The sequence below is a fragment of the Triturus cristatus genome, chromosome 7, assembly GCF_964204655.1.
Source record: "Triturus cristatus chromosome 7, aTriCri1.1, whole genome shotgun sequence".
Classification (NCBI taxonomy): Eukaryota; Metazoa; Chordata; class Amphibia; order Caudata; family Salamandridae; genus Triturus; species Triturus cristatus.
In genome coordinates this window covers 949,103,457-949,129,685 of record NC_140590.1, presented here as the reverse complement: position 1 = coordinate 949,129,685, position 26,229 = coordinate 949,103,457, and the positions used below count along the sequence as shown (strand labels likewise).

Below are 26,229 nucleotides of genomic sequence, written 5' to 3'. Positions count from 1 at the left end.
AGATAATTTTGCTGCAGCTCTGCTGTTAAGGAAAACCTTTTGTCAGACAGTGCCACAAAGAGACACAGAAGTACTGGTTCCCACTACCAGTATGTGAATTCATTTATTATTGGGATATGACACCCCATGCAACCCCATTAAAGTGACCGAAGGAATTGGGCACTGAGGGAGCCTGTTTGGAAGGAAGGTAAAGTGTGGTTAGTAGAATGCGAGTTAGAATTCAGGGGATTATAAGAGAAGTTAGCATTAGTCATGTGTGACTACCAGCTTGTAAATATTAAAACAACTGATGTTGGTACTTAAAGCATATTGACAGTATTGTCACCAGAGAGATGGCAGGGAGTTCACAATTACATTTGCAGAAAATCTGGGAAAGGGAGCTGTTTTACAGAGGTATTGGCAGTTTATTGGGGGTAATTCAAAGTGTAAGGTGTTTGTTGATGTTCAGACAAATCAGGTGGGCCACAGTAATACATGCATTTACATGAAGGTTCACCTTGGGGTGAAGAAGAGGGCAGCAGATCGCTTGGAAAGACTGCCTGGAATTGGTGGCAGAAAAGAAGGTGAGATAGAAGACGAGAAGGATATATTTGTTGTGAAAAAAGGAGCTATTTTATAGGTACAGTTGTTAAGTGGCAAGGAGGAATGGAAAGACATATTTAGTGGAAGGATGTTTGTGAATGGATCCGTCAAGTTGGTCTTTTAAAAGCTAAGCATCAAATGAGGTGTTTAGGTGATGAAAAAAGACTGTGTGTAAAATGGATGAAAAAGTGGTGCACTGTGGAGCTTATTTGCACAGGAATATAAAAGCAAGAATTCAATTTAGTACCAAAGGAGAAGTATCAGATAATATAGATGTTCATCATGGAGTGAGGCAGGGGTGTATATTAGCCCCAATTTTATTCATTTTATTTATTAATAGGCTTCCCCCTTTTTTACCTTCTGTCACTCCAGATGCCCCAAAAGGTAAAGGTTTTTCACTCCGCTCACGCCTATATGTGGACAACACAGTGATGATGGCACAAACGCCAAAAGCCCGGCACCTTTTAGTGCACGCTTTTGTGGATTTTATGGGCACTCTGGATTTACAAACTAATTTTACTAAGTCCTATATTATGGCATGAGGCCTAAGACACATGAGTTAACAACTCTCTCTGTTGGTTCCGCCAGCTTAAAGTGCACTACCACTTTTTCATTTGGTGGTTACTTTTGTCATAACAGGATCGTGGGTACCACATGGAACTCAGTGTAGGATGAAACTGTCGAGGGCTATTGGGTCACTATTTAACTTACCCCAACCATCTGGAGGGGGAGCTCTTATCCCCCTGTTGCAAATGTATAAAACACAGAGTATCCCGATTGCTCCATACGGAGCTGGAGTGTGGGCTGAGGTACCTCAAAAAGTGATGCTATACAGTCTGAAGAAAACAGGTTTTGCATAAAGGTCCAGGCGGTCCCTATATTGTCCTCCCACTTAATTTGCCAAGAAGAACTGGGCATTCCATACATAGAAGATTACATTAGAGCCTGCCCCACCTTATTATGGCTAGCAATATGGAAATACAAAGGAGGACAGTTTGACCAGGGACATCCTTATGGACTGCCTTACATGCGAAGGGGCCTAACAATCCCATGGCTAGCTGGCATGGACGTAAGCTATCATTAGATCGGCTTGCAACATGTTTTTTTCAGGACCCAAGCTTAATAGTAATATAAATTAAAAACAGTATAGTAAGCCTTATATAATCTTGAACACACTTCAAGAATGACTGTAGAGAGGGGGACGACTGGTGTGGCAGCTTATATAAATATGGTTCCAGAAGCCCCACCCACCAGATACCTTATTGGAGCCATGGGATGCTGGGAACGCAGCTTATTGTTCCATTTAAGGGCTGGCACACCTAAAATATCTACATTCCACTGGGCTTCCAGAAGAATCTTGACTCAAGTCCCTGTACTCGTGATGGGAGACCTGGGAGGTCCATGCAGCCCTTTAGATTTTTTTGTAACTTTTATATTAGGTACATGAAACATTCCTTACTTTCGCTTATTAAAAGAAGTAACATTAGGGACTCTAGGGTAGATTTGAGCCTTTTGTTACAACTACATGATGATGAGATAAGCTTTCATGTTAGTGCATTTATGGGAATGGCTGTCTGGGTTCATAGCTCCATGTATACTGAATAAATGTGCCCTATTGATTAGACTGTACTGTATTGACTAATGCCGCTATGATGTGGATTGGATTTTATTTGTCTTTTGTGAGATGTTTTTATTATGTATGTATATGTCTTTATGATATGCACTGTCTGATGAAAAAAGATTTTAAAATCGAGAATGAGTTGTTCACCAGAGGGGACTGTTTGCTTCTCTCAGAGAAAGTGAGCAAGGTTTATAAGAAATTATGTTGATAGATCATTAGGATAGACTAAAACTAAGCAGATGATTGCAGCAAATTATTTCTGCAAGTGTTTGAGAAGTCGAGATGGCGATTGGGGAATGTGTAGACTAGGGGGCTCATTGAACTATAGTGAGTGGCCCTCCTGCTCACTCACCGTACTTACAGAGTACTGCCTTTCTGGTGGGGATCTCTGCCGCTCCTAAGGCGGATACACTGAAGGCAGAGTAGAATACGAATCAGGAAACATTTTGTTTTGGCCCCAATTACCATGATGTTGTTTTTCTAAATCAGGTGTTTGTTGGAAACACAATAAATATAGTGGCCCTTTTGTTCTGGGGTTCTTTTCTCAGTACGCCAGTGCTACTGTTTCTCACCCATTCCTGATACAGCCATAGTTGTGTGGCAGTCCCCGCAGAAAAATCAATGTGCGGTCCCAAAGCCAGGGGGAGGTAGCACCACTGAGACACAGCGGTCCTGTGGTGCCAGGTCAAGGGTATCAACTAGGAGAGCCAAATGAGGCAGCACTGCCGGAGACTCCGCATTTACGCAACCTATAAATGGGACAGGGGAACCACCAGGTAAGCGCATGGGGCATCTGCTATTTTTTGACAGATAGTCCACATCCATCTGCCTACATCATGTTCAATAGCAATGCAAGAATAAGTGAGATTGCCTTGGGAAAAGGTTTAGATATTGTGGTGTGATTTGGAGGATTGGGTGATCTATAGTGGTGCATATAGTTATAAAGTGTATATCAACGTGTGTACATTCTTGAAGGAAATTATAGGTAGGGAGTAACATTTCACAATTATTTTAAATGAAAAAGGGTGTAGCTACTATGGCAGCAAATGGAGGAGTGTGCAACGTACAGGGACCAGTGGCGGCTGGTGTTAATGGGCAAAATGGGTGTCGCTCCTCTGCCCATACCACTCTGAGGGGAGGAGAGGCAAAAAGAGAATTTAGAAAATCGCCACAGCAGCTGTAAACAAACTACTACCTGCTGCTCTCTTATTATTTTTCATGGGCAGCTGTGATGAACTTTGCAGATGTCCTGCTGCGTATGGTATTCTTTGCGCTGCAGGCACAAGCTACAGCTGTGACATCGGGGCAGAGGGCGTGCCGATTTTCAATGCCGTAAATACGTTTGGATTTCAGGCGCTTACACAATGGCCCTGGGAGGAGTTCACAAAACCTCATTCATTTCAATGGCAGGGGGCGGGGCAGGCTGAGAAGTAGAACGAGGTAATGGGTGTTAGCAATTTAAAGTCATCACGAGAGGGGACGGGCTGTAGGAGGGGTGCAGCTGGGTTCTCTCATTCCTCATATGCTTTCGTTTTTGGAAATGCTTTCGTTGCAATACAGGCCCAAAAGAATACAGGTTGGCACCTATGCATGTTTACAAGGAATCACCCTTACTGCTATGTTTTCTCTCCACCCATAGTTCCCCCTTTGAGTCACCTCCCCTTTCATGTTACCTCTGTCCATGCCCCTTGCTCCCCGACTCTGTCTTAGTCCCTGGACTAAACACCAGCTCAACTTCTTCCCAAAATCGCATTGTTTTCCCCTGAATGGAAACGATAAATGAGAGGTCAGTGGTTTGGGAGGGAAGGGTGACGAATGTGAGAGAGAATGAGGAAGGCCGTTCAGCCCCACGTTGAAACGAAATTCTCATGATCGGTTGTGGGGGTGGGGAATTTTTATATCGGGGATGTTGAGTTTAGGACTGGGGATAAAATGTTTTTATAATTTTCGCAAAAGCGTAAATCTGGGTTCAGCGAACACAGACAAAACTGAACTGAAGCAATGTGTTTCTGAGAAAATTGTGTTGTTTTGCCTTCATTCCATTTTTCACAAATTGGTTTGTTTTCAAGAACGATTCGTTTTTCCACAAAACAATTAATTTGTGACATAATTTGATCAAGCTTGTTTTCTTATTTGATGTATTTTCAGGGAAACTTTTATGTGCAAATTAGTAGTAAACATTTTGCCTTACGGTACGGAGACATATTCGCCTTGAATAATAACATTGGTAATTATTTTATAAAATGTAAACAATGCACCGATTCATCTATCTTACATCATTTGAGTCATTTGAGCCTTTGGCCAGTAAGCGACTGCCGAGCTCTGCACCTCGTGCATGTACCCGGTGAGTTATCCTGTAGGGCATTTCTTGTGGTATGCAGGTTAACCACAGTCATCAGCAGTAGGTGCAATCACCCAGAGGGTTAGCTTAATTGGGCTGAGATCTCTGCCCTGCAGGTTTAGTGTATTTCTATGCAGTAAGTACAGCACAGACAGTCTTTATGGGGTGCAGGTCGGGCTGAGTGGGGGCCCGTTTTGTAGCAGTACAGTAATTTTGAAGGCATCAAGTGCAGAGTTCCCTCTACATCCAGTAGTTTCAAGATAACTCTAATAATTAATGTTCTTCCTGGAGAGAGATCAGTTTTGTCTCGTGGCAGTTTTGACTCATTTAAGGTAGCACAGAGGATTCATATGCTCGCTAGAAAGAACATGGATGTACTATGCAGATTACAGTACAGCATTTTATGTGCATAGCTTAGTGGGTTACTGCTTTTGTCACAGAGGCCCTTCTGTTACTGTGCAGTTCATAAATTACAATTGTATCTAACACCGTGACCTTTGAACTGCCATCAAAGAGCAGCATGCAAGCTACATGGTACAGGTTAGAAAGTTATATTTTTTTCTAAGTATTTCATTATCCTAATGTTGCTAAGAAAGGGTTTGTTTGGATAGAAATAAATTCATATTAGCAAAGCTAACACTAACCACTGTGTTACTCTGGATCCTGAGTTTGTGTTTCTCCATATCACCAAGCACTCTTAAAAATGCCTACCAGTATGGATTACATGAATCCTACACCTTGTAGTCCCCTTTGCCTTATGTAATATTTTCTATACACCGATTTACACACATGATTAATTGTTATCTCAAAGTCTGTTATGCAGTTCTGTGGTTATACTGAATAAGCAGCTACCTACGTCATTATCATATGAAATCTCTTTATGGATGTCAATTACATTTTCACAATTGCTTTATTAACCTTCTCACTTTCTCAAATTGGTTTGAAAATGCACCGTTTGCCCACTGTTTAAAAATGTTCTTGTCGGAAGAAGCCCCCCGAACCACCCTTATGGCGGTCAGGCTCGCTCACTACGCTCACTCACCACAGGGCACTCAGAATGTTTACGTCTCACTACTTTCAAATGTCACCAGCCGCCACTGACGGGGACAATGCACTTAAGCAGACAACCATGGAGACTGGAAGAAGGAATTTTACAAATGAATGATGGCCTGCAGACCAGTACCTCAGGAGAGTTGCAAGGCTGATAATGTTTGGCCCACTGAGGGGTAGGAGTATAGTGTGTTTGATCATACAGCGTAGATGTGCTGTAATGAAGCTAATGTAGAAGATTGGATACAAAAACAAGTACTTGTTATAGTGATTAAGGTGGAGGATGGTGGAGTGGTATGGTGTGGAAGTACAGGACAAAGAAGTTGAAAAAAGTTGGAAGATGTTGGAAAATGTGAAAATAGGGAACAGGGTAGACACAAGGAGACGCTGGATATCATGGAATTTAAAGAGAATGGTAATAAGGGGAACGAAAAGCGTGTGAAGAAGACAAGCCCTAAATGATTGAATGACTTTTGGATGACAAGTTCTCTGTCAGTGAAAAGGTTGGTACCAAAGGCTGGACCTATTTACACTCAGGTGCAGATGTATGTATGGGTTGTATTTGGAAGCATTACCCCACATCCTCGCTGCTTCTTTGACTTGACTTGAATAAACCTCACTGAAATTACTGCTTAATCTGGTTGGTGTCACCTTGACCTTCATAAAAAGTTCTTATGCTGTTGTCAGTGAGAAATACAAATTGTTTCAGCAATCAGACATCCTCTGGTGACAGTGTGGTAGATAGGAATATTAATCCAATACACAAGTGTTACTTGTTTATCGTTAAACGTTGCCCTTCTTTTGTTCCATGAAAGTCATTGTATGAGGAAACTTGGAAATATGGAATGTGAGAAAATGGGGTACTATCTTATAGCACTTGACTCTCTCCAGGTAGAGAAATCCCAGGCCCACTCAAGGGATGTGGTGTGGGCTTGTATCCAAGCCTGCAGGCATGCAACAAAGCACACACAATAAATCATTGTCCAGTCAGTGCATTTACTTATAAAAAGGAAAAATACTTTATCAGGCACACACTACTCAATGGTCTGCATTAACTTACAAATATATCCATGATGGCAGATGGAAATACCTATGGTGGCACCCTCCTAACAATTCCCAACTCCACTAAGTCCTAAACCATAAGTCCAAGATAACCCTACATACACTACACACAACATAATGTGATGTAATTATCAAAAGAAAGGAATGCTAACTGGCTGTGTCAGGGTGTCACTTTTATAATAAAAGCAGAAATATGTCAGGATAAACCAAAGGAACACCATTAAAAACCATTGAGGATGATACCCTCTTACAGTTACATTCAGTAATACCTGTAATGGTTCACTGCATGAGTAAAGCGGAGTTTTGCTTGTGGTTGTGTGTATCAGCCGCCAGAAGTGGTTTCTTCAGTGCCCCTGGTCCCCTTATATGTTACTGCTCTCCCTCCTCAAACAGGGCCTGTGTCCTGTTTGGGTGTCTGGCACTTCTCTTGGGCCCTGGGCATACTCCCTCAGGACACCAAGGCAATGTGCCCCCCCTGCCTGCACCCTCCAGGTCCCAGGGCCTGTGTCCTGTTTGGGTGCCTGGCACTTCTCTTGGGCATTGGACACACTCCCTCAGGACACCAAGGCAATGTGCCCTCCCTGCCTGCACCCTCCAGGTCCCACTGCCGCCTTTGGCCACTTACAGAGCACATGCATCAGCGGACATCAAGGCCTGGAGGTAACACTCCAGCAGGACCAGTTCGCAGTCCAGGGGAACCCTCCAGGGTCACCTCAAGTAGGTCCATCCCTCTACTGTCCCTAGAGGGAGTGGGGGCAGACGGCCATTGACCCTTGAGAAATAAGTTCTAGTCCCTGGGTGCCAAGTGAAAGCAGAAATCCTTAAGTACATCTTTGCAGTGGGGCTCGGTGTCTTTCATCCTCCAGCTGAGCATTCTGTTGGCATTGCTTCCCTCAGTCTCTCCTACAAAGCATTTTGGGAATTTCCAAGATGGTGCAGTCAAGTGGTCTCTTGTAAGGCCTTCTCTGAGACGTCAGCTTAGCCCAAAGCTGCCAGGTCCATTCCCTCTAAAGATTCAAAGGACAGCACCTCCTGTAACTAGCTCCAGAGGTCTGGCTACCCTCCTTTGTTGCAATGGGGTTAGGCCTTCCCAGACCAAGTGCAGTGTGAAAAGTAATTCGCACATTCAGAATCGGTCTCCAGTCTTTTCTCTCCAGGAGCAGGGCTAATGGCCCTTTTGGGTGGGTGACCTTTGGTACTTCAACTGGCCAGCAGAGTAGTTAACTTGGCCCAGCAGAGTGACTCAAAGGCCTGAATCTAAATAAGAGTTCTGGCAGAAAAAATGATAAATCTTGTAGTGCCACAAGGAATACAGATATGTGGAAATTGTCAGATCTGCATTTGGCATTCTGATTTACTACAGGATCAGTGGGCCACCCTGGCTACTATGCCCAACTATGGCAAAACTATATTTTGGTAATGATTTCGCCCAAGGACTTTATATACTTCAGGGAAGCAGCACAGATGCACATGCACACATTACTAATGCCCTCTCCTATTATAAGACCTACACACCACCAATCCATGAAAGGTCACCTTCCCTGTTTGTGCCCTGCGCACCTTAAAACAGGTGCGCTGGGCACAAACAGGGAAAGTGCACCCTATAACATAGAATGCTCTGTACCCAGAGCAGCCGCGAACTTGTGATGCCCTGGGGGCAGTGCATTCAAGTGAAATACAGAGCGGCTTTCAAGCAGCCGCTCCATGTTTTACTGTGCAGGCGGCAAACTGCCTGTACTTTTAAAGGGGAATAGAAATGTTTTGCTGGTGGGGGCAGTGGGTGATTGCACCGGCCTGCAAGGAGATGTCTGTGGGGTCCATAGGACCCCATTTCCCCCTTCAGAGTGCTGCTATGAGGGGACACACCGACAGCGTGCCACCTTTTAGATGGCATACTGTCAGTGAGCCCCCTGAGAGGCAAAGGAATTCACTAACTTGCATGGAGTCACGCCACCATGCAAATGAGGGAACACCCTCTTGAGAAAGCAGGGGACAAGAGACTGAGACCCCTTCTGTAATGCCAAAGTGCCCCGGGGCACGCAAAGCGGGTGCAAACGCCCTTTGTGCCCCTGGGGCACTTTGTGTTATACAGCCCCTAACTAATTCTTTGCTCTCACTCCACTGTTCCGTGAAAGAAGGAGAGCAATTGGTGGTCCATTTCCAACAGCATAAAGGCAACTCCTAATCCCATGAAGAAAGTACGAAAAAGCGCACAATAACAGAGATTTTATTTTTTCAACAAACTTTTATTATCGTTATCATACACACTGCAACATAGATTTAAATGGCAATTATGTTTGTAATTGTATTTCCATGCAAGTTCATAGACGTTTGCAGGTCCTATGTACGTACCGCATACACATGGACTGGAGTACCATAGGCTGACTTTGATGGGTGGTCAGGACCCGACTAACATCCCAGAATGTTACTCCCGTTAGTGAACCAAGCTGGAGGAGACATGTTGTACAGAGCATGTGTGTGTCTCAGGGACTTTCCTTAACTTTTCTTATAGTCACTTCCAGACAAGGGGACCACAATGCAGACCACCGCCTGTATGACTTACACTTTATTTCTTCCTGTGAGGTGCGTTGAATGGCTAAGTATTCATGATTGGTACTGGGATCATTCTCCATGGCAACTAGACAATTTCCCATTTGCATGGGGTGTTACCAAATAGAAGAGAAAAACTTTACTGTTTCATTGTGCCAGAATAGTTTGTCCACTGGTGCGTTGCGTTTAGCAGAGTGGATTTCAGGTTGAATTAAAAGTGGTAGACATCAGCCATTTTGCATGATTGTTACCTCATTTGTTAGGGCTCACCTGGAGACCGCTGTATGACGAGTGCTCATGTTGTCACACTCCACACAGCCACACAACGGAAGACACACAACATCCCCTTTAAATCATTGGCGAAGTGTGGCTCAATGGTTAGAGCGGCAGACCCTGATGCAGAGGTCTGGCCCGAGACCAGGGTTCAATTCACGCTTCGGCGGGTCTTGGGCTTAATTTCCTCGGACCTGTTATTTCTCGCCTCGGTGCCTATTCTAATCATAGGTCCCATTCTGCAACTCTGGGCAATAGCTTGCTTAATCTCCACAACGGCCCCAACAGCGCAGGGGATGCTTGGCTGCACCTTGGGGGTGCCCAGGAGTGAACACTTCACAGGGAAAGCCAGGATGGGTTCCTCTGCGGTATAAGTACAGCGCCGGGACACCTCCGTTGGTAGGTAGCTGCGCGCTTTACAAATGCTAGATTATTCAGATAGCTTGTGGCACTGCCTAACAGGACTGCCCATTAAGGTGGATATTAAGGCAGAATAAATCAGACTTGAACTCTTTTCAACAGTAATTCACACAAATTGACAAAGCGCTATCAAACTGCTTACTTTATTTCTAAGCACACCTATATGCTTTTGTAAAAATGTTCATGTTACTCTTCCAACATAGCCATCTGCAACTGTAAAGTAAACAAGCATTTGCAATGCAATAGGTCTCGCATTTACGTGAGTTTGAGCTATTGACATTGCAAATGACAATGTCTTTTATTTTTGTTTCCGTTTAAAAAAAAAAAAAGGCATTATTTACAATGCCAATAACTTAAACTCACGTAAATGCGAGACCTATTGCATTGCAAATGCTTGTTCTTCATAATGTAATAGCACAGCATCCTTCAAGCAATTTCTTCTTTGCTTTTTCTTTAAATAGGCAGAGAAAATGAGTACTTGTGCTTTGGTAGTAAAGTTGGACGCTGCAAGGAATCCTGATTTGTTTAATCTACTAGGAAATATTCTGAAAGCTCAACAAACCCCTCACCTGCTCAAGATTGCTAGGACCAGAAAGGCACAGCCATACCAGTTGGACGAGTTTATTCAGGTGACCTGGATTCATGAGAAAATTGTGCAGAAATCCTATTACCGAATGCTTGTGGCGGTAATATAAGCAGGAGTAAAACTACATCACAGCGACCTTATGTGATCAACAGTGAATGAACTTTCACAGACCCATTCACTTGTGTGCTCCCACTGAAAAAAGAGTGCTCTTGTTGACCTTTCTCCCATTGTGGCGTAACTATAATTGAGGGGGCCCCCCTGCAAGGTACGTAGAGGGTCCCCCGCCGGACTCTATTAGGACAGGCTGCATTAGTCCCTGGTGCGGGGGTGGTGTGTTAGTGATAGGTGTGCAGGGTCCCTGTCCCTCAGACGTGCAGTCATGCTGCATTAAACCCTGGTGCAGGGGATGGTTTGTTAGTGATAAGTGTGTAGGTTCCCTGCCCCTGAGACGTGCAGACACACTGCATTAATCTCTGGTGCAGGGGATGGTTTGTTAGTGACAGATGTGCATGCTTCTGCCCGCGAGATGATTTTAAAAACAAATATGGCATCAGGAAATGACATTCGGGGAGCATTCACCATTGCCTGTGGCCACCGTGTGTCCCCCGGCGACAGGTTTCGCTGAATCCATATCACCTGCTGCTAACTCCGTGAGCCTGGTGAGTGGCAGACGTGCACCACAGATCTGAGGTGTGATCTTGTGCACCCCAGGCTTTGCGACCGCTAGTTCCGTGCACGAGCCTCAGACCGGTGAATGCTGGACGTGCCTCGCGTCTCTGGGTAGTGCACGCACACAGCTTCAAGTGCTGGGAAAGTGCTTGTTTTTTTGTCTTGTGTTCCTAAGTTAGTTATCTCACTCAAGTCTCTTAGATTTGGTCCCCAGCCAGGAAAGGTTTGTGTGCAGGAAGTGAGATAGGGAGGGAGGAAAGCAGAGTGTGAGATCTGGAAGGAGGAAGGAGACGTGAGGTGAGGGAGGGAGGAAAGCAGAGTGTGAGAACTGGAAGGAGGAAGGAGACGTGAGGGAGGGGAGGGGCGACGAGAGACGGACACATCGGGCTGAAGAGACCTTGGGCTTCCCAGGGTTTGCCCCGGAGTCTCACACCATCGCGGGTTCATTCACAACCCACGTGAACACTGTTTGTACCTGGGCCGGCTGCACACAAGCGAGACTGTAATTCATAACTACGTGTAGGGGTGTCACCTTGCCCAACACTGCGTGATTTGCGATGTAAAATAACATTGTGAATCTCTGCTTACTTGATTTCAAGCGCTAGACCAGTTCAGGCTTCGAAGCGCTGTAGAAAAGTAATGTTGCCAGTTGTGGGTGTGCCGGCAGATGAGGCTGGGTCTGCGCAGCAAAGCGGCCATGCGGCCACGAAAGTGAAAGTGATCGCGATCAAAGCGGCCGTGCGAAAGTGAAAGTAAGCGCGGTGCGCGCGCCCGCGCACATGCACTGTAGCTCTAGGCTGGCCTGGTAGCACTTTTTGGAGCCCACATACAAAATGTCTCCAGATACTGAAGTCCTCAAGTGCCCAGTCCCCAATCAAAGACAGAAGAGGAAAGTCTCTGTCCCCTCGCAGACGGCAAGTGAGTCCACAAAGGCGAGTTTGCAGAAGAGACAAATCGTAAGTATTCATGCAGCTGTTTGTGTACTCCAGCACAGTATCCGCAAAGACACTTGTTTCCTGTTCTAGCCTCTTTCATTCACTGCAATGATGCACTGACTATCTGGTAATCCCTGTGTAGTTAAATTGAACCCACTGGCTTTGACAACTCTAAACAGTGATCATTAAAGGGAAAGGTGTCGGCTGGATCAGATGTGCTCACAGCATGATGGCCCGTTTTCAAATTAACGGCATCCGGTGGTTTCAGCAGATTTCTGCAAACTGTACCAGTGTATGCTGTTTTGATCATAATCTGTTTTTTGGTTGACATTTTCTATAATATAATTATTGTGAAGTGACACTTTGAGATTGATTCCAGCAGGCATGCTTGCTCTTTCACTTCATGAGTGTGTGTTCTCGGGTACAGCTTTCCATTCCCTTAGGGATATTAAAGTTCAAGCGCTTTTGGAACGTTTAGAGCTTTCATCTTTCTCTCCCAAAGTCTCATTTAATTTACGAAACTTCTAATACTGTCTGCTTGGCAGGCAGTGATTTTATTCGGACTTAAATTGGTTCATATTTGTCCTACTGAATGTAAGCCAGTCCGTTGTCATACCTTTCTTGCTATGAAGCTGCATACCACTCTGTACATGTGTTTACCTTTATTAAGAATGTAATGGAAGGGGCACCCCCAGCTGGGCTCGGGTGACGTCATACCATCTCTGCTGTGCCACCAGGGCATCACATTTGCTGCGAGTGCACAAGATTACAAGTGAATACGAAATTTGATGGAGGCGGCACTCTATAGGGGATAGGAGTAACTTAAATTGAGTAAAGATGGATTTTATCCCTAGTAATTATTGAAATATGTTTATCTAAAATGAAATCCTTAAAGTTTACCAATGGTGCTTAATAGGTGTAGTTGAAGAGTCAAACTAAAGGCAAATTGGTCAGGAAATTAAAAAGGGAGAAGGAGCAGCTAGTAAAATTAACTGAAGTAACGTGGCACGTACTCCCTCGTAATGTTGCCAGTTGTGAGTGTGCCGGCAGAGGAGGCTGGGTCTGCGCAGTGAAAGTGATCGTGATCGCGATCAAAGCGGCCGTGCAGCCGCGAAAGTGAAAGTAAGCGTGGCGCGCGCGCCCGCGCACATGCACTGTACCTCTAGGCTGGCCTGGTAGCACTTTTTGAAGCCCACATATAAAATGTCTCTTCGAGCCAGCGCATGCGCTGGGCTCAGCGAGACCTAAAAATGACCGATAGCTCGTCATTACGCAAATAAGTGCATGAGTGATAGTTTACAAGATTGCTGCTGTGTCTGCACATACGTATTCATGTATGTGCGCCAAGACACTAGAGTGCTAATGCACGCGTTGGCAAAGCTAGTATGCTGCACTCTCCTTGTATAGGAGCAAGCTGTTCTCTTTAGCAATGCTGGTTTGTAACATACAGTAAAAATGTGAGTACTAACGTGTAAAAATTGCATATTCTGATCCCAGGTCTGTGAGATATTTCTCTTTCCTTCAATATAACAAAACAGTCTAATATTTGTAAAAAAAAATACAACAATTGGTCTGATAACACAAAATTGTACCTCGGAGTCTTGCATGCCATCCGGATCTATTTCAAACACCGACGCCGCATTTTCACGTCCCAGTAATCTGCGAGCCATTTTTTCTTCATACGTTAATCGCTAGGTATAAAGCGGGGGCATATTTTAGACAAATAAACACATAGTATTGTCACAAAAAGGGAAAGAAGACTAGAATTGTAAAACCCTTTTCCTGACAAATTTGAACACATGCCAGAAAGCCACTTGTGTAAGGACTATGCAGTGACAGAGCGCCTGTACTTTCATGTGGATCTTTGTTTAGCTCTCAGGTTGGCTATGCGCGCCTGCAGGGTATTTCCTATAAGCTTGCAGGCTTTGTTAGTATTTTCTTCCTCCACTTGCTAGAATGTGGCAGCTGTTTTGACTTATCTTTGACCTTCTCCTGTCATTTGCTAATAAAGCAACCCAATACGAACCACAATTGCTTTCACTAATCTAGCTAGAGCAATGAAGTAGTTGGCTAAATATAGAGCTCCCTAACATTTTCCTACCACCCCGGCCCTGTATTACGTTTCTACAACATGCAGTATATGCTGCATGACGGCTAGGATGAAGTTACCAGACTTTTATCATAATACCACATCAGAAAGTAAAGAGAACCACTGCGTGACACTAATATCACGACTTTGCCATTGCTTTTTTGTTTGCGAATTTTGACAGTGTGCGTGAGCGGACACATGGATGGCATAATGAATACCTTAGAGTTATTCAAAGGGTTGTTTTTGTTATTTTAGCTCAATGGCTGCTTTGAAATAGCTATGCATGCGCAGTTTTTGACAGATGAAACCAGTGTTGTGATAGTAAGATCAATAGCTGCTTGTTTGATGAGCTTATGTCATGGAATGACAGACATCAAATCACTGGCTTACTTGGTTGTATGTGATTAAATAAAAAAAATTATTTCAAGGAATATCATTTCAGAGAAGCACTTTCACCTAAACTCTTTAATGGAAATTTGCAGGATGAATGGCATTTACCATTTCATAGAAACCAATTCATAGAATGTCTTTTTTTCGAAATTGAATTTTCAGCAAAAATGTTATCGAAGGAATTTCTTTCAGTGCTTTACTTTAGGGGACATTACTTCAGTTTTAGGTCTTTTACAATGTCAAACAATTACTGTGGATGCTTTGAATTTACTGACCACTCACCAACCCTAAAACCCCATAATCCTTGACCCCCTCACATACCTAAACACCATTGATTCCTGCCCCATAAAAACCCCTCACCATGCCTAAACTTCACCTATCCCTGATCCCTAAACTCTACCTGTCCCTAACTCTTAAAGCCCTTTCTACCCCAGGCTCCAGTTATCCCTGTACCCTAAAGGCTCTTCAGTACTCCTAAACCCCCACACATTCCTGAACTCAAAAAACGTCCCTCTATGCCTGAAATCTCACCCATCCCTGACCCCTAAAAAATCCTCACTATCCCTAAACAAACGGCCCTGATACCTAAAAGCCCATCAACACTCTTCAATACAATCCATCACAGACCCCTAAAACCCCTCTTCACTCCTAAACTCCACCAATCCCGGATCCCCAAAGGCCTTCCATATCCCTAAATTCTACCCATCTCTGAACCTTAAAAAACCCTCACCACCCTCAAACTCCACCCATCTCTGAACCCTAAAAAACCCTTTCTCTGCCAGAAATAAACCCATCCCTGAACCCTAAAACTCCTGCATCACCCCTAATCACTCATCCTTGAACCTAAAAAGCCTTCACTATCCCTGAACTCCACCTCGTTTTAATATAATTTTTGATTTTTCCTTAAATTGTCTTTCCTTAAAATTGCTTGAATTGGTTTCCCTCCAATGTGGTTCCTTGGTTTTCGTGTTCTGTTAATTAACATACATGAGGCTTAATGACCTATGTAGCACATGATCACCACAATGTGCTGTTGCTAGAACATTATAAAAACGATCTAACAGCAGAGTTGTGAGTTTAGGTCCTAAAGAGGAAACTCATAACCTTTCCTCTAAACATGAATTGAATATTGAATATACCACTTTAGTGTAAAATGCATATATGTTTTTACTCTTGACAGTGATTTGAGAAACAAATTGTTTGCAAGCACTGAAATACCGGCTGAAAATACTTTACACTTTCTACTAACAAGATTACTAGTAGATACAAATCAATAAAATAATACCGACTTAATAGCAGGACCTGATGGAAGAGCAGCAGTGAAATCGTGTGGAAAGATGGCTTTGGTACAGATCATAGGTCAGAACCTAGCACTGCACTATAATCCACCCAAAACCAAAATCAAGCAATTACTTGTCAATTAAACCCCCACAAATCCAATTAGGACAAACCCATTAAGTGTCAAAGGCCTGTGTACAGAGTAACAAACTGAAATCCTAAGGAAAATCTTGTAATCAAGAAGGATGGGTTAATCACACAGTTCAGAGAAGTGTCTGCGGCACATGTTTGATGAATGGTACTCCCCTGCCCAATTAATAAGTGGAACCAATATCTAAAAGGCTCTTCAGAACCATAGGATGAATCTCAGCCCTGAACCTTCAATTGATTTGACAGATTAACATTCAACCTAAGTATCCACTCCTGCAAGCTGCCAGGACAGGTTGGTCACAGAGTGCTCGGAAGGGGCTGCACAGTGACACAGTAGCACTATAAATATAATTAACAAATTTATTAATTCATACACTTGTTGCACTAGTAAATAGGGGAGACTTTGCTAGTTGTGGGTGTAATAAAATCACTGTTTAAACTCATGCAAGAAGGACAGCAGTGCCATCAGAGACATAAGATGGCTGCAATTCTTTAGAGCTCCTGATAAGTGTCATCATTCTCTTCTCACTGGCCTGCTTGGTGTGCCTAAAGACCTCTGGAATGACTCAATAACTGTTTGCACTTGTTAGCGCAGCAATCTAGGAATCAGCGGAGTGAAGATGATACAGTAGTCACCTTCTCTGAACTCTGGTCAGAGATCTGAGGTAAGTCAGCATCAGTGTTGGTGATCCCCAATATCACAAATCCTACAGTGAGAGGCATGAGAGGTCGGGAAAGCATCTGCATACTAGAAAGTGCGAAAAGGTGAGCAGTGGCAGAAGAAAACTCAATTCCAAGGTCAGGTTTTGGAAGGTCAGATGAAGGAGATTGGAACCACCTTGCAAGAAATGATCAACTTCAGGTCCTGTATAATTGAAGGCATGGTCATACTATACTTGAGGGGAAAATGGAGTTGCTTGATAACTTGCAGACATTGTGACTACTCAGAGGGCCTGACTCACAGAGGTGTTTTTGGCTAAAAGGGTATGTGTATGGCTGAAAATAACTTAATTTACACCTGCTAGGCATTCACCAAAGGATGCGTAGTAGATGTAAATGTATTTACAACTGAGGATTCGTTACCGTGGGGGTAGAAAAAAGCAGTAGTAAATCATATGCAAAGGGTGGGAAGTGGGGACTCCCAAACACCAATCTGACCCGTTCACAATTTGGAAATGGTTTAATATTTACTCCAGTCATATGCTGGAGTAGCTGCCATTTTAGTGTGGAAGGGGGAATGGCTGACCCTAATATTTGGTAGTGGTGTAGGGCAATGGCTTTCTCTATGTGGAAACATTTTCCCCTCAGAGAGAAAGAAAAGGGGAAAAAATGCAAATTTTCGCAGTGGGCTCCATTTCCCCCTGTGGTCAGAAAAGTTAGCTCCTTTGCAACATGGTCACTGCAGTCAACACTGAGGGGACTGCAAATTGTGGACTGCATACACCATGATGCAAAGGAGCAAACCTTTCTGGTATCTGATGTAGTGTTCGGCTGCACTTTCTTCCCTGCCCAAACAAATTTGCATGACCTCCTCTACCATTTATCACACGTTCCTAATGTTCCTTAACTCCCTAAAATTCCGGCCCATTGATTTCATCTGGCCTGATTTAGAGAGTACGGCTCAGGAGCGGAGAGTACGGCCCAAGCTGGAGATTCCAGCCCGATTGCGGACGTTAAGATAGGACTCGTAAATGACCTTGGTGAATACCAAAAGTTGTAAAGTTAGACTTTCGTCTCAGATTGCCTTGGTGAATCGGGCCCATGGATTCCGATTTGAATTTTTAACCATTTATCACTGGTAAAATCTCATTGGATGGAAATAAAGTTTTTTGTAAGGATAGTACAGCTTGACTTGAAAAAATGCATCATGGATTCATAAAAGTGTAAAACCTTTGTTTGACTAATGGTGGGCAATATCTAAGCTGAAGGGCCTTAGACTTTTGAGTTGGCCTTGAACTGTTCGCTATCAACAGACCGGTAAAGCAACATGTGAGAGTATCATAGTCCATACTTTTATAAGCAACACAGCCATGATTAGCTATGGAGGAAGTTACTTGTCTTTGAGATATTTCAACCTGATCTTGTCTCCATATATTCAACAAACATAGCTGTCTTAACTTTAAAGCTAAATCCAGGTCAGTCAGGCAGTAGTAAAGTACATCTCCATCAGTGTTTATGAGTGAACATGTTTAGTGTACCTAAATTTAGCTACCCTAAAAATGTAACAATACATTAAGTATTTGGATTATTTTTCAATATTTGATTGCTAATAATGGTCTCCCGTTGAGTGCGCCTCTTGTATGATCTCATCATTCTGATAACTTGAAGCATTCTGTATTTTTGTGGTCACTTCAATAAACAGGGCCATGGTGATATGCTCTTTTCTGACAGACACACGTATTAGGAATACAGCCTCCCTTTAAAAAAAAAAAAAATCATACCTGATTTCCATTCTGTAATAAATTGTCTTTGCACCGCAACTTTCTTTCGAGGTCTTGAATCAGAGCATTTTTAGTTCCTTGAATCTGATGGTCAGAGGTGGGTGGTGGCTGCTTCGGCACATTCTTGTATGATGGCTCTAAGTAACTGGTTAAAGAAGAAAAATACTTCAGAACAGTCAGATCTATTGCTTGATGCATTTACTACATAGAATGTGGGTGAAATGTTTGAAATACATATTTTAGGAGGAATTAAACTATCAGCAAAGGTCTGTCTTTTTTTGAATTCACAAAGAATTCCAGGAGTACTGGAAGAAAGCTGCAATTTGCCCAGCTCCCCATTAATTTTAACAGTAAACAAATTATACATTCACAAGTGTACCAAATACACATTAGTGCATTTGCACAGTACTAGAACTGATATCTTTGACATGGTAGTCCCCCAAACCTTTTGCCTTCACCCTCTCTGTTTTGCAGGATTGTTTTTTGTTGGCATTAGAACTATGTGCACTTTACCACTGCTAACCAATGCGGACGTGCTTGTGCTCTTTCCTTTAATCATGGTCAATTTGGACTAAACCTAGTCTGCACATTTAATTGATTTGGAAGTCCCTGGTAAATGGTACTGTGGGTACCCAGGGCCTGTAAATTAAATTAATGGGAAGCAACATTCACTGTACCATCCCCTAAAGCAGCCTTTTAAAACAGCCTGTAGTGCAGTTTTAAACTGCCCTTTCAACCTAGCCAAATAATCCTTGTGCCAGGCCTAAACCACCTTTTTTAGCACTTGCAAGTCACCCCTAAGGTAAGGCAGGTGCATGGTATTTAAAAGGTAGGACATGTGGTTTACCATATCCTTTAGTGGAAAATTCCTAATGTTGTTTTTCACTACTTTAAGGCCTATGTTTTCCATTTGCTAACACAGGGCTACCTTGTTATATTTAACAAGTGCTAACTTTGAACTGGGAGCAGATGGAGATATGCTGTTTAGATTTAAATGAAACTAGCTTTAAAGCCTCAATTCTGAAAATGCCACTTTTAGAAAGTTGGCATATTCTTGCCTTAACCATTTGCGCCTTCTACCAGCATCCTGGGTATATGACTGTGAATGGTTCTACTGTTGAGGTTTTATGTATTCATCCCAGACAGTGACACAAAAGGGACTAGGAGTGGGCAGGATGGGACATCTTGAAGGATGGATGGGGGGGGGGGCTGTTCCCTGCCCCACTTACACTTCAAAGGGCTTGTCTCCAGCACACACAGAGGATGCTGAAACATGCCTACTGCCACCACAGATATTTTGGAGCCCTGACTGGGGAAGGGAAGAACTTTCCAGAATCAGATATGGGGGTAGGAGGGGGTGTTCCCCACACACACACAATCTTGCACCAGGGATAAATATTGGAGCTCCTGCGCCACTTATCAGAGCACTCCTGGATCTGTGGACATTACAGATGAAGGACTGCTCTGCCGACAGAACTGCCCTGCTGCTTGGAAATTGCCTTGCTCTCTGATTAAAAAAAACTGAGCCTGCTCCCTTAATCCCAGGCTAACCCGAGTGACTCCAAGGGTCAGTTGGCTGACCTTCTGTCTGAGCTAGAGGAACACAACAAGCTCCAGGGGCCTCCCTACAACTGCCCAGTTGACCTGTTGCACTGAACCCACCTACATAATTGCACCTGCCTGAACCCTGCTGGCCTCCTCTGGAGTGAGTTCCTGATCCCCAGGAGGTGACTCCCCAGGTCCTGGACCCTTGGCTGGCATCAGTTTAGCACGTTTTAAGAAGAAAGGTTACATTCTGCTGTTTTGCCCTCTTCACGACTGTGAATGCTCCCATTCACGTTGAGTATATGCCTCCCATGATGACCTCTAATGCAATGCTCCAGTGAGGCTAACCCTTCAGGCTACAGCTACTGCCAGTGACGACCGGCAACATGAGATCAGCACTCCTGCTACAGCAACAGCAGCCCATGCTGACCACCAACACAAAGCTCCATCAACAACTGCATGTGACGTTCGACAGGCTCTTTTTGTTACAGCGACGAGAGCCCGCATCGCCAAGCCTGTTCTTTGCACTGAAGCAATGATCACCATCTTCAACACTCTCCCTGCCTTCTCAAAACCTCCTCCACAGCAAATGTAACTCTTTGCACCAGACTTTGAGAAGGTAATTTTTTCAGCAGGACTAACCTGGTCGCTGGATCATGCCCATGCTCCATCATGGTCAGCCTGAATGTGAGACTTTCACCCAGTCTAGCACGACCAGATGACCGCGAGTGTGCTTTTAGGTTCTATATCTACCAAAGCTTTGAAAATGCATATGTCTGGTTCTACTAATTGGAGCTTTGTCATTTAAGTGTCATTTTATTTATTAAAATGTACCCTATTTTACTAAATTGGTTTGGGATTTATCTTGTGTGTTTTCACTTTATTACTGTTTGTGTGCTGCATAAATACTTTACACTTTGCCTTTAGGTTAAGCCGGACTGCTTTTGTGGCAAGGTACCAGAGGGGCAAGCACAGGTTAATTTAGTAAATTTGTGGTTCATAATGACCAGGATTGTGGTTTTAGCCTAAGTAGGGCTTCCACACCCTCAACCATTAATCTACTTTCTAACACATGGCATATCATTTTGTTTTTCTATAAAGGGAAAATGTTTTCCACTGTAAACAAAGTATTTTCTGTATGCCCAGTACAAATGTGAGGGTGCTGTATACCCCTTCTCAACTCAATTAGAGTGAAAGCATTATCAGGAAACAAAACATGATGACTATGATTTTCGTCTGATGATAAATACAACTGGATTATTGTGAATCTAGAAATGCGATTAATGCATATGTAATAATTCAGGTACAAGTAACTTTCTTTCCTTGTTATGTTTTTGGATTAATCTGTCTTTTTCTAAGGTCTTTTGCCTATTTGTTATATGTTTTTCCTTCCTTTGTGTTTTGTTATTCTGTTTATGTGTTAGACAGTAAATGATTGAGGTGTGAGTGCTATGGGTTATAAGTTGAGTGTGTAGGAGTTGTGTATTTTGTTTTCTCAGAGCAGGTAATAACTTTGTGTAAAATATTCTGTTGACATATATGTGTTTGAGATGTTTGGCGAATTGTGGCCAACAGTGTATACATATTTATGGGTACCTACATTTGTATGAATACGAGTATAATAAATAGTATATTTTTTTGATGATTATTGTTGTTGCTTTTGAATTATTATAACTCTATACTTATATATATGCATTTATTATGACTCCCAGATGCATGTTTTCCAGCATCCTTAAGGTAAGGTGAGTTATTCCACCTAGAAAGGATACCAGACAGGTCCCCCCTTTTTTCATTTTATTGCAAACATTTCCCTCCATATCATCAAGGACACTGTTTCCAGTTCAGAAACTTCGTGAGTGTTGTGGTTTTGGTTTGCTTACACTGAATCAGTTGGACTAAAACACCAGAAAATGGTTATTTTGTAGGTAAAAGGTTCTGTATTAGAGATAGTGCCCCAAATGACCTGGAGTGAAGTGGCAACCCTAACCCTAACACATATACTTAGGTCTGTCTTTGAAGGGAGTAACTGTGCAGCATTTATCAGAGCAGAAAACAACCTGTTAAAGGTTTGTGGATGCATGAGATTTCACCACCTTTTTACAGATGTCTCCACTTAGCTATACCAAAAACCTTGGGTGAAAATGTGGTCATATTCAAATTTATGCAATATTGACATAATTTTTTAAGTATGTGTAAGTACTAATTCATGTTTTGTTTAATTGAGTTCTATATAGCACAAACATTACCCTTTCGGGTATCAGAATGCTGTACATCAGGAACGTAAAAAGATACACAGGTATGAGTACACAATTGAGGGAGAAAAGCAAAGCAAATATAGAACATTAGTTGGCATTCGTAAAGTCTGGATTTGGGGAGGCACAATAAATAATGTTTAGGGTCTCATCTTAGAAAAAGGTAACAGTGCGAATGTAGAAGGACCAGCGAGTCTTCTGGAGGGGCAGACCATGGTGATTAGAGTTTGGGACGGATGCATCTTCAATGGGGAAGGAATCTGTTCATTAGTAGTTTCTTTACTTTTAGTTTGAAGAGGGCAGTTGAGGGATTGGTTCTGGTCTCTGGAGGAAGAGAGTTCCAAATTGTGGGGGCGCTTCTGGAGAAGGAACGCTTGTAGGTTATCTTTTTATTTTTAATTTGTAGGCCTCAGTAGGAAGGAGCCAGTAATTCGCAAAGTTCTGTTTTTGCCTGATAGGATGAGTTTCCTGGCCAGGTAAGTTGGAGTGTTGTGGTGAAAAGCTTCATTAGTCAAGCAGGCTATTTTTAGTTGGAGTTTTGCCTCATAGGGGAGCCAGTTCAGTGCTTTCACATCTGGACTGATGTGATTGTTTTTTTAAGAGCCTGTGATGAGTCAAGCCACTGCGTTAAAGGTTGTCTTTAGAGGTGGCAGTTTTCCTTTAGGTAGTGCCAAGAGGGTGGAGTTATTGTAATCTAGTTTGGAGATCACTAGCGCTTGAACTGCTGTCTTGAGATCTGTGGTTAGAATGAAAGGTTTTAATTTCCTTATTATGTGTAGATGGAAATTGGCGCCCCTGGTGGAGGCACTGATATGATCCTGCATTGAAAGGTAACGGTCCAAGGTTATTCCTAGAGATACTGATCAGGTTCTGATGTGTGCGGTGCAGTTCAAGGCTGGTAGGTGTGTGAGCCATTCTTTAATGTGAGGAGTTCAGTTGGGTGTAGAGATCAATAGGAATTCAATTTTGAGGGCGTTCAGTTTGAGGTGGTTGCTAGTATGCCAATGCTGTTTTTTTGTCAGCGTGTTGTTGAGGAGGCTAATGTTTTTTGGAGCGGTGATTTTCATGTACAGCTGAGTATCATCAGCATACATATAATATGAGATGTTAGAGAGTTTGAGGATTTCAGTCAAGGGTTCCATGAGCAGGTTGAACAGGGTGGGGGAGAGTGGAGAGCCTTGAGGGACGCCAATCGTGACCGGCATCTGGGTGGATAGAGTGTGATTGATCATAACTCATTGAGATCTGTTGTGTAACAATGAGGAGAACCACTTTAACATGGTATTAGAGAGACCCATCCTGCATTCTAGGAGGTTCTTGTGTTTGACAGTGTCAAACACAGCAGACAGATCAAGAAGGATTGACAGGCAGGAATCATTGTGGTCGAAAAATCTCAGGGCATCATCGATGATATGGACCAGGGCAGTTTCGGTACTGTGACCTGGCCTGAAACCGGATTGACATTGGTCAAGGAGTTAGAATTGGTCTATGTGGTTGTATAGTTGTCAATGTACGCATTTTTTTAGGAGCTTGGCCAGAGTAGGGATATTGGAGCTAGGGCGGTAGTTGTTTGGGTCCGACTGGTCAGAGTTAGGTTTTTTTTTAATATGTTGTGACCGGGCCACTTTTTAAGAAATCTGGTATGGAGCCTTGTGTTAGGGATGGATTGATAATCGTGGTCCATAAGGGAAGTAGGTAGTGTTCGATCTCATTGAGAAGTTTTGAGGGTAAGGGGTCATTGAAGTGGTTAGAGTATTTTAGAGAAGAAAGTAGTTTAAGGATGTCAGATTTGTCAATAGTCTTGAAGAAGGACCATAAGGCATTGTTTTTTGGATTAGGTAAGGGGCTTTCAGGGTGTTCTCCCCGAAGTATGAGGAAGAGGGTTGTTGGTATGTCAGAGCTCTACAGCTTTTTGGAGATCAGTGTCAATTATCTTTGTTTTCTTGATGAAGAAGGAGCCAAATACCTCGCAGTTTGGTGGCGTTAAATTTGCAGAAGAAAGGGGATTACATTTCCTGTTGGTTTGATTTTTAGGTCTCGCTGAGCCCAGCGCATGCGCTGGCTCGAAGAGACATTTTGTATGTGGGAATTTCAAAGTGCTGCTGGCTGGCCTAACGCTTGCGTTCACGCGATCGTGCACACGCGCAGCCGGCCGCCTGCAGCACTTTGAAAACTCGTGCGTCATCACGATCGCGATCACTTTCGCTTTCAGAGCGATCGCAATCACGATGACGCACGCGCACACACATCCCGCTTCTCCCCCTCCCCCACCACATATTGCGTCTCCAGCCGCTCGCGCGTGGCCAACTCTTGTTATTGTTATGCAGTGCTCCTGCCACTCTGAGCCAGATGTATGCTGCACTCACCATGACCTCCACTGCCAATCCGCAGAACTTCATTACATTGAAGGAACGGAGTTGCAAACCTGAGGATAGTCTCGTCGTGCTGACTTTGGTACCAAATTCGAATTTATCGTGACTCGATGCTTGAGGCAATCTTAGAAATGAAATCATTTTCTCGAAACTCAGGCTTGGTTTTTGTAAACAACACTTGAAAGAAACCTGCCCCCATGTCACTCGTGGCTTTCACAATTATTTCCCCCCTACATCGAGCTTGTTGGGATGAGTTAGACCTGAAGAAACTACCTTTTTAGCATATCTGAAATGTCTTTGCTTGAGGGTGCTCACCTACGCTGCCTAAGAGATGCACTAGAATGCTGAGTGAGGTATGAAGTATGTGACGATGCCCTGACTATTCATGTGTGCAAGATGGGTGACAGCTGATATTTATTTACAATTGATGGAGAATGAACTCCAAAATGAGATTTTTGCTGTAGATGCTGTATTTTTTGCATTTCTCTAGTGGCAGCAAAAGAGATTTAAAAGACAATCTCCCATTCAGTCAATTCCTACACGCCCACAGAAATTATTATAAAAAAAGAGGATTACTTAAACCACACTACCTTTTTACTCAGTAAATTACGGTGAGGCAATTTCCATACAAATTACTTTAAATATCCAAGTAACAGGCAGGGGATCCGTTTTTAGGTCGAGATTCAGCACGCATGCGCTATTGTAGTCCAAAAAACTACTTTGGTGCCGCCTGCCATATGCTCATGCCAGTGTTGTTCATTTTTGCAGAAGGTGACACGCCGACGATTTAGTCCGGGTGGTTCTCGACACCAGAGCGCACCACAAACGATGCTGCGGGCCAGAAACTAATCCCTGCCACAACCTGCTCGCAAATATAGCACGCAGACAGGCAGAGTCGGAGTCCGCATTTCACACTATAAGTAACTGACTGATATTTATCCGTCAATCATAAACCACATTCTCCTGCCAATTTTACGCCAAGTGTTTTTTCGAGGAACCGACCCGATATGTTACGCATAGTCGATCTCCATTTACAGCAGTAATAGCTTTTCAATTGCAATTCCGAGCACAACAGACTCTCCAAGACAAACCTACGACAGGACCGGAGGCAATGATTATTCCTTTATTTTTCCAGTGCCTTCGTTAATAAGCCAGTAAACGCATGCCAAAAAGAACTACAATTCCCAAGAAAATCGGGAGTAACAAATTGAAACGTGACATCTAAACAACCAATCAATGTCTCCTTAGTCCATTACATTGTCTCTATCCAGCACCATGGTTTCCTCTATTTTTGCTGCGGAACGTAGCAATGCAATAGAACATCTCACTTCTTACAGTTTTTTTATCTTCAGATCCTATTAGAAAACAAGCATTTGCAATGCAATAGGTCTCGCATTTATACGAGTTTGAGCTATTGGCATTGTAAATGACAGTGCCTTTTATTTATGTTTTTAAAAAACCCAAAATTAAATAAAAAGCATTGTCATTTACAATGCCAATAGCTCAAACTCGTATAAATGCGAGACCTATTGCATTGCAAATGCTTGTTTATTATTTCAAGCAGTTTTTTTTAATGGTTTGTGGATTTGTCTAAATGATGTTTGAAAAAAAGATGCTTTGGAA

The 26,229-nt window shown here is 43.1% G+C and overlaps 1 protein-coding gene across 6 annotated transcripts in view; it reads right to left on the bottom strand.

The window, feature by feature from the left end:
• Window positions 1-26,229, bottom strand: part of MYOT (myotilin) — a 476,183-nt gene that overhangs the window by 173,882 nt on the left and 276,072 nt on the right. For all 6 annotated transcript variants that reach the window (XM_085617966.1, XM_085617971.1, XM_085617967.1 and 3 more), the window contains 2 exons: window positions 18,438-18,582; window positions 13,682-13,780 (listed from right to left, as the gene is read on the bottom strand). In XM_085617966.1, coding sequence (XP_085474092.1) covers window positions 13,682-13,780; window positions 18,438-18,582 — 244 coding nt within the window. The remainder of the gene's footprint in view (window positions 1-13,681; window positions 13,781-18,437; window positions 18,583-26,229) is intronic.